Source organism: Emiliania huxleyi, assembly GCF_000372725.1.
Source record: "Emiliania huxleyi CCMP1516 unplaced genomic scaffold EMIHUscaffold_78, whole genome shotgun sequence".
Taxonomy (NCBI): Eukaryota; Haptophyta; order Isochrysidales; family Noelaerhabdaceae; genus Emiliania; species Emiliania huxleyi.
In genome coordinates this window covers 337,676-346,208 of record NW_005196163.1, presented here as the reverse complement: position 1 = coordinate 346,208, position 8,533 = coordinate 337,676, and the positions used below count along the sequence as shown (strand labels likewise).

The window sequence follows — 8,533 nt, the reverse complement described above, 5'->3', positions numbered from 1 at the left end:
TAATGCTTCATCGGAGAAGCTCGGTGCCGCTGTCGGAGCAGTCCCAAGTGGTGTAGGAGGTCACGGTCAAGGTGTCACCGTCACAGGTCAACATCAACGAGGCCGCCGTTTGAGGGATACTGACCGCCCAAGGCAGATCTGAATCCTGAGGATCGGCGAGGCACTCTCCCGTGGAGATGGTCTCCCGAGTCGTGCATTCGGTCGAGCAGTCGGTGGAATTGCACGTGAGGATTTCGACGCCAGCCTCAAAGCCGTGGTCGGTCGTGTTCGACACGGCGGTGACGGAGGCCACAAAGAGCGCGGTGAGCTTCACGTGCATGAATCAGAGAGAGACCTGCGAGATGGAGGTGGACATGTCGCTCGCTTTGGCGGTCGTTCGCAGTGTGGCAGCGTGCAAGTTGGGGTGGTACGCAGTGACGCGCAGGAGCAGTAGGGAGGCGAGCGGATGGCGGGCGGTGGGCGCGGAGGGCGATGCGATGATAGGGCACACCCAACTCAGACCTTGTCGTGGAGCTTGCGAGACGCGAGTGCTCAACCACGCAAAGCGGCTCCCCGAAGTGCGCCACGATGTTTTTTTTCATTTCCGAGCTCCTCCGTGCTCTCCTGTCCTCGTCACCGCAACGAGCGGGCTCACGCGGAGTAGTGCGGACCGATAGCGAGTACGCGGCGGCGTGCATGAAATGATGGGGAGGGTGACCCCCAAAACGAACAGACCAGCGCCTTCGTTCCCTCCCTCTGGCGACGCCTTCGCGCCAAACACACCGTGACGTGGAGGCATGTGGCGGGTCACAGCGGCAACAAATGGAACGACTACGTCGACGAGCTAGCTGCTCGCGGCAGGCAAGGTGACAGACCATCGCCATCTCACATACCTACATATAGGCGCTCGAGACCTCCTCTCGCTGCCTACTCGCTGCCTCTGGGGAGGAGGGGAAGACGTAGGTTGAGCTGGACTCGCCTTTCCTGAGGCCCCTCCCCGAAAGGCAAGTTTTAGCCACATGAAACCGAGACCCCTCCCCACCACCCCAATCCCCCCACCCCCTTGCTCCCCTCCCCCCCCTCGGGAGGGCCGAACTGAGGCGCCCGTGGGGACCCCGCAATTCCCTTCCTCCCTCGGAGGGGGCCGGACGAGGCGTACCCCGAGGGCCCCACATGTTCCTCGCATAGCGGCCACTCTTCGGATCGCTGGTCGCCCGCTCCACGACCCTCCCTCCCTACGGCGCGGCCCCCTTCGAGCCGCGAGACTTTGGCACGCAGGCCGCAGCGCTGGCGGCAGTTCCACGCTTCATAGAGTGGATCGTTGACGGCTTCGCCATCGGGCCCCTGGCGGCAGCACCTCCACCCCGATGGACGTGGACGCTGTCCTCTGGCGGTGTTGTGTCGTAGGGTACTGCTGGTAGAGTCCTACTGGTTAAGAATTTCATGTGCTTGCGCGCGTACGCACATGGGGCGCACGACGGATCAGTCTGCGCCTGTGGACTGAGCCGCACCACACGGTGGGAGCGCTGGCCGTGCACGGCACATGGGGTCGGTCGACGGTCGGTGTGACGTGTGTGTGCGCGAGAGAGAGCGTGGTGTGTTTGACTCGCTCGGTGCCGCGAGCGAGAGGGGAGGGCGAGACGCCGCGCTGGGTATTAATCAGAGTGTTAGTCAAATAATCCTCGCACACCACGACTCGCGCATACACCACGACTCGACCCACAGGGAGAGTGCGTAGTAGGTAGGTAGGTAGTAAGGTGAAGTGCGTGCGCTGCGACGGACCCAGAGCATCCCTGCTCTAGCGGAAATTTTCTATATCGTGAATGATCGCCGAGTATCGCCTAATATCGCGCAATATCGCGCAATATCGCGCAATATCGCGCAATATCGCGCAATATCGCGCAATATCGCGCAATATCGCGCAATATCGCGCACCCTCGCCCCGGCGGCGGTGACGGTGACGGTCCGAGCATTTCTTTGTTTTCCGGTCGCGCTTTCCCTTAGGGTACCCCTAGGCTTAAAAGGGTGGGCCCTGGGGCGCCTGCGGCTTAAACGGCTTAAAACCTGCCATGGCAGGTTTTAAGAGCTGCTGGGCCGCCGATTCCTTAAACGGTCTTAAACGCTTAATCCGGGAGGCTCCCCGGTAGACGCCGGAGGCCGGGAAGCTGGCTACAGTCAGCTGGCACGCGTCCCCTATGCGAGTATGGCTCCCGCCAGTGCACCAGACTTACAGATGTGTCTTCAGTGGCGGGTTCGTGCCTAATAACGGCAGTATTGGAGAAACCGGCGTGGAACCCGGCGACGCATGCCGGCGAGGCCGATTTTCTTAAACGGACTTAAAAGAGGGACCCCCCGTGCCTGCAATCTCTTAAATGACAATTTGAGCCCCCAAACCTCCTCATTTCTTAAAAGGTCTTAAAACAATCCGGCCCTCAGAACCCTAGGGGTACCCTAAGCGCTTTCCCGCCGCCCACCCGCACCTCTCTCGCACTTTCGGCGCCCAGGACTGACACGTGTAACGCTTCACGCGCGTCGCTGAGGCGTGCTGTGAAGGGCTCGCGTGATCGCGAGCATCGCACAACATCGCCATTTATCGCATTTTATCGCCAAATATCGCGCGGTATCGCGGTTGCGATATTGTGAAAAATTTTCGCTAGGGCAGGGCTCAGAGCCAGCACCGGCAGTGCGGACACAGTGCGAGTTGCGATGACTACCGACGCACAAGCACATCACGCGACGTAGTCTGCAACACCGCGCGGCTGGACATCACACACTTCACCGGTAGGACTCACTGGGTCGGACACGCGCGCCGTGCAGCGGCAACCGAAGATACCGAGAGGCCCCGCCCGAAGCTCCGAACCATGTGCTGTGGTCGCTGCCACGCCAACCGCGCGGCCGGCCCGGGCGCAAGCCGTGACGACTGATCGCGGCGGCAGCGCCGCGCGCCCTCGTGCCGCGGTGCGCGCCGCTCGCGCCGCGCCAAGGGAGGTCTTCAGCCTGCGGCGCGCTCACCCGCAGCGCTGCCGGGCGTGCCCATAAAAATGCGCCGCCTCTGGACGTCTCTGCCGCCTCCAAGGCGACCGACGCCACGAGTGATATGCGCGACGCCACCGTGAGACGTCTGGACGGCTCGCTGCGACCTCAAGGCCAGCCTCGCCGCCCGCCGTGAGCGCCAAAAAAGCGTCAACCGCGCAACCGCGCAACCGAGAGAGAGCCGCTGGGGGACCGAGTTCATAGGAAACGAGGGTTTCCCATTGTGACCCGCTCCAGCGCGAGCGTGACACTGCACTTGGCGCCGAGCGCCCGCGGCTCAGACCTTGTGCAAGCCGACCCTCGGTGGTCACGCCGGTCCGGACCGATGGCGCTCGGTGTGGAGCAAGCAAGACCCCCCCCCCCCCTCGGCGCGCGCCCGACCTTCAAACGGCCGCCAGGAGCACCAAGAGGACTCCTCATGGCTGTGACCAAGTGGGCTTCGACCGGCCTCGGCTGGGGGGGCGGGTTGTCCCGGCTGCGGACGCCTTCTGCAGCCCCCTCCTGGGCGTGGGTCAGCACCCCAAAACTGCCCCTCGGCGGCATACAGCACTGCCAGCCAGCCTCTTCCTCCTCCTAAGGGCTGTAATATAGGCCATATTGCGCCGCCTCCTACTGGCAGCCGGGCGGGCGCGCGCCGCGGGCGCCTCGGCGCGCGCACGGCTCGCAAAGTTCGAACGAGTACTGCCGCCCGGCCGCCTCAAGGCTGCCGGGCGGCAGTACTCGCCTCGCAAGGCGCGCACCGGCTGCTCTGGCTGCTGCGCCGGCGGCCGCTGCGCTGGCCGCTGCTGCGCCGGCTGGCGGGCGGTACGGCCGCCGGCGGCCGCTGCACCCGCGCCTTCCCTCGCGGGCGCCGTCGCGCCGCGCGCGCCCAACTCTGCTGGTACACGGCACGCGTCGTCACTCAGCCGCGGAGAACAGGCGGTGCTGTGCGTGAAGCGCGCGCGATCTCGTTTTAAGTCTGGATCCGGCCATTCCAAGGGTATACCTTTGAGAATCCCCAGCGTCCCTCCCTCCTAGTCACACTCTCAATATCTCGACTCTCCAACACGAAGTGCTGCGATCGGGGGTGGCCCATTTCGTTTTCTTTTCTTTTTGGGGGTCCTGTGGGCACCCTACCTTTGAGAATCCCCAGCGTCCCACCCTCCTAGTCACACTCTCAATATCTCGACTCGCCAACACGAAGTGCTGCGCTCCTGTGATTTTTTTCTCTTCGCAATGCGAGCCGATGGCGACGCCCGCCTCGAGGCCGAGGCCTCGAAGCTGGCGCTGCAGCGCGTGCAGCAGCTGCTCGTACAGGCCGCACAGCGTGTATGCCCCGCGCACGCTTTCGTCTTCGAGCTGCCCAAGGATGCAGTCCGTCGGAGCGCGGCGGCGAGCGCCGGCGGCGACTTGCAGTGCCGCGCTGTGAGCACGATCTGGCGGAAGCTGGTGGCGGGTGCGCGCGGCGCCGCCGTGGTGCGGGTCGAGACCGTTTCCGAGTTTGGCCTCAAGCGGGAGACGGACTACACGAGCGCGGCAGATCTGGCGCGGGCAGTGCTTGCGCAGCTGCCCGAGGGCAGCCGCGAGGTGGTGGCCGATGCGAGGGTGCTCGAGGAGGACGGGAGCCTGCAGCTGAGCACGCAGCTGCATATGCGTCGGATGCGCGCGGCGGGTATGCTGCACTGCGCGGCGTGTGGAGGCTTCTATGCGGGTGTGGCACTCCCTGCCGCCCCTATCTCTCTTCCCCGCCGCCTCTCTCTTCCGCCGCCTCTCTGTCTCTCTCTCTCTCTCTCTCTCTTCCCTGCCTCCCCTCTCTCCCTGCCGCCTCCCTCTCTACCGCTGCCGCCGCCTCCTCCTTTCCCCTCCGCCAAGCCGTCTCCCTCCCCCACCGCCGCCTCCCTCCTCCGCCTCAGGGCGGCGTGGGCTGCGGGACCACGCGCAGATCAAGCACCAGACCCTAGCAGCGGAACACGCATTATTGAACTCCGACTAGCGCTCGAGCGGGGACTCGGCCGTACTCCGCCGCACTCCGCGGTACTCACTGTATTCGCAGCCCGTGCATTCACGCCGGTGCTCTGAAGAGACTGCACAAGACCGTCCTCCCGCCGAGGTTGGCGGACTCGGCATGCAGGCACCGGGCGCCGTACGAGGAGGCGACGGAGGCGGTGCACGCCGCCCGTGGCGCGCTGGTGCGCTACGCGCGCACGCCCAAGGAGGCGGCGCTGACGCGGCTTTGGGAGGCGCACTGGGCCGTTGCATCTTGAGTGCCGTGGGGCTCTTGTCATTTGGTTAGACGTGGAGATGGTCGCGAGGGACTGGCCGGCCCTTGCCCCGCCACTCTCGTGTGTGGGGGGAAGTCGACCTGGCCGTGCCTTAGGCGCGCGCCGCGGCCGCCGAGGCAGCGCGCAACTCGCTGCCTGCGCCCCTCGCCGCCGCGCGCGACGGGGACGTGGAGGCGGACTGCAGTAGAAGTGGAGGCGGACTGCAGTAGAGGTCGGCCTCGTGTGCAATGCCCCCGTGTGTGTGTGTACGAGTGCGCGTGTGCCCCGTCGTCCGTGCCAGGAGGCGTGGGACACACACTGGCCGACTGTCCTCCAATCACCGACTCCGAGAGGACACGGACTGGGCCGTCCTCCAGCCGAAGTCGCCACTGCGGTTGCAGCGGTTGTCGCCACACCGCAGGCGCTCCGTGCGCTGGCGGCGGGCGGGCGCGCGGCGGCGGCGGCGGCGGCGGCGGCGACCGACCGCCATGGCTCGACGGCGCTGATGTGGGCGGCGGGCGGCGGCCATGTCGCGGCGTGCGAGTTGCTCCTGCAGCTGGGCGCGTCGCCCCGGGCGCGCGGCAGCAAACGGACGGGCCCGTGTAAATGTCCCCGAACTCTCGCCAGATCTCGGAGCGTCCTCTCCCCAGGCGCGGCAACAAAAGGACGGGCGGACGGCGATGCATTGGGCGGCGCGGAACGGCCGGCTCGAAGTGATCCGCTGCCTGCTGAACCCCAGCCCCCCTCCCCCTCCCCCCTCCCCCTCCCCCCTCCCCCTCCCCCCTCCCTTTCACCCCCCCCCCCCCCATCCTCGAGGTCTGCCGCTGGCTCGTCGCACAGGGCTGCGACGCCGACGCGCCGACGCGCGACGGCACGACACCGCTCCATTGGGCGGTCTGGCAGGGCCACCTCGACCTCTGCCGCTGGCTCGTCGCCCTAGCAGCCTCGGCTTCCTAGTAGCGCTCGAGAGGACACGCCCTCCGCCGCATGCCTCCGCCGCATGCATGCACGACCGTACTCCGCGGTGATCATCGTACTCGCACCCCACCCCCACCTCGGTGCACTCATGACGCAGGCTTGTCGAAGGCGGCCTCGCCGACCCGAACGCTCGCAACTCCTACGGCTGCAACGCGGTGCAGTGGGCGGCGCAGGCAACCTCCGAGATCGCCCGAGATTGGCCGAGGAGGCATCTGCTTGTGGCGCACCGCTCCGCATGAGGGGCACGGCTGCACACGGCTACCCGCCTGGCAGCAGCCGCGCGGCCGCGCGGCGAGTGGCCTTGCCAGACCTGAGAGGGGGGAGATGTGGACCTGCACTATGCACCTAGGATCTGCACCTAGGATCCGAGATATGGGGAGATGTGGGGAGATATGGGGAGATGTGGACCTGCATTCCGCATCTAGATCCGAGAGATGGGGAGAGATGGATCTGTACTCCCGGTCCTCACGCCCCCCTCTGCCATTCCGCTTGCGGCAGTCGGATGGCCAGGACGTCGCCATGTGCCGTTGGCTTCAGAGCGCCGGGTGCGACGTCTCGCTCCGCAACTGCAATGGGCACAGCGCCGTCCACAAGGCGGCGACCACATCCCACATCGCGCGCGCACGCACGCACGCACGCACACATGCACGCACATACACCGCTCACCCACGCGCACCGGGCCTTGCACGTTGAATGCCGTGCCAGCCCCTGTCTGTCTAGACGTGGAGTCGCGAGGGCTGCCCTGGCCCTTGCCCCACCACCTCATGTATGTGGAGAAGTCTACCTTACCTTGCCTTGCACAAGGCGGCGATCAAAGGGCGGCGCGCCGTCTGCGAGTGGCTCCTCTCCCCGGAGGGGGGAGGGCTGGGCGAGCAGCACTTGCGCGCCGACGGCGACGGAAACACGCCCGCGCGCATGGCGCGCGCCGAGGGGTTCGAGGAGCTTGCCGACTACCTGGAGGAGCGGCAGCGGGAGCTCGCGACGCCGCCGGCAGCGATGGAGAAGCGTGGGGAGGGGTAGCTCATGCGTTTTTGAGGACACGGCAAAGCGCTTACGGAGAGGCCAAGGCGCCAAGCGAACACCGATGACATGTGCATGTGCATGTATGTTGCGCATGTTCCAATCTTCCAAAAAAAAAATTGCTTTCGAAGAAAAACGAGCACGCATATTCTCCCCCCTCCATTCTCTCCCCCTTGGCGTGGGCGCGCCTCACCCCCCAGCTCTCGGTATCGCGTACTGCACGAGGCTACCGTGGGCCCCGCCTGCGCGCTGGGGGTTCCCTGCCCTGTCGGGCAGCCTAGCTCTGAACCTGGGGTCGCTACCTAATGCGGGGCGAATGAGTGATGAAGTTAGTGCCTTGGTGTGCCCGTTCCCCGTTATGGCTTCCCCTGGTCTCGCGACCATGAATGAGAGCTCTCACTCCCAGGGTACTCCCGCGTATCTGGCTCCCTCCCCTCTTCCCCCCCCTTTCTCTGGGCGAACAGGTGAGACGTCTCTGTCTCACGGGTGTTTCGTCCCTGTCTCAACGCTGTGCCACAAATGCGTCTCAGTAATGTCTCACGGACTCTCACCGATCTCTGCGTTGTCTCAGCCTGGTCACAGCAACAGTCTCACTTTGTCTCAAGGATGTCACACACACGGCACAGTCACCTTCAGAGACGTGTTTGAGACACCAGTGAGACAAATGTTCACCCCTGCTGTGTGACACTGTCGTCTCTACTACGTCTCTTCTTTTCCTCTCAGAGCGTCTCACACTCGTCTCACGGTGAACAAGCGGCAATCCTCGTCTCACTCGGTCTCACAACGGCATAGTTGCTGCGCCAGGGAGCGCGACTCGTCTCACTTGCTTCTGAGACTGTGCTGAGCCACGGCGTGATGAGACACGGCGCAGAACGGGTGTGAGACGCCACAAGCCGCTGCCGTTGTCAGATACCATCTTACCATGCCATGAGCCAACCTGAGACGCAATCGTGAGACATTGGCGGGAGAGTCGAGACTATAGGCTGCGTCGTCTTTGCTAGCCAGTGCGGTGTCGGCGGCGGCGTGGCGCGTGGGCGGTGGCGTGGGACCGGTTGTGGGCAACGAACGGTGGCGAGGGTGGCGGCGGTGCCTAATCAAGGGCGCCGGCGGTATGTGGGCCAGGTGTGGCAACGGCAAGGCCTGGCAGTGACCCACGACGATCTCCAGCGTCCAGTGCGGGTAATACCCGAAAATACCCGGGAAAACCCAGGTAGTTTCGGGTTTTACCCGGTTTTTTTGCCGTTTTCTGCTTGCTGGCCGCTGAACAACAGTAACAACAGTAA

The 8,533-nt window shown here is 65.0% G+C and overlaps 2 protein-coding genes across 2 annotated transcripts; both read left to right on the top strand.

Moving 5' to 3' along the window:
- Nucleotides 1–1,802: 1,802 nt before the first annotated feature.
- EMIHUDRAFT_218253 (hypothetical protein) lies at nucleotides 1,803–2,031 on the top strand (the record flags this gene model as incomplete). Its single annotated transcript, XM_005760090.1, has 2 exons — nucleotides 1,803–1,930; nucleotides 1,995–2,031. The coding sequence occupies 2 exons, from the start codon at nucleotides 1,803–1,805 to the stop codon at nucleotides 2,029–2,031; spliced, it is 165 nt and encodes a 54-aa protein (XP_005760147.1).
- Nucleotides 2,032–4,227: 2,196 nt separating this feature from the next.
- EMIHUDRAFT_465727 (hypothetical protein) lies at nucleotides 4,228–7,250 on the top strand (the record flags this gene model as incomplete). Its single annotated transcript, XM_005760089.1, has 4 exons — nucleotides 4,228–4,682; nucleotides 5,123–5,180; nucleotides 6,069–6,146; nucleotides 7,035–7,250. 4 exons carry the CDS (start codon nucleotides 4,228–4,230, stop codon nucleotides 7,248–7,250), a joined length of 807 nt encoding a protein of 268 aa, XP_005760146.1.
- Nucleotides 7,251–8,533: the final 1,283 nt, after the last annotated feature.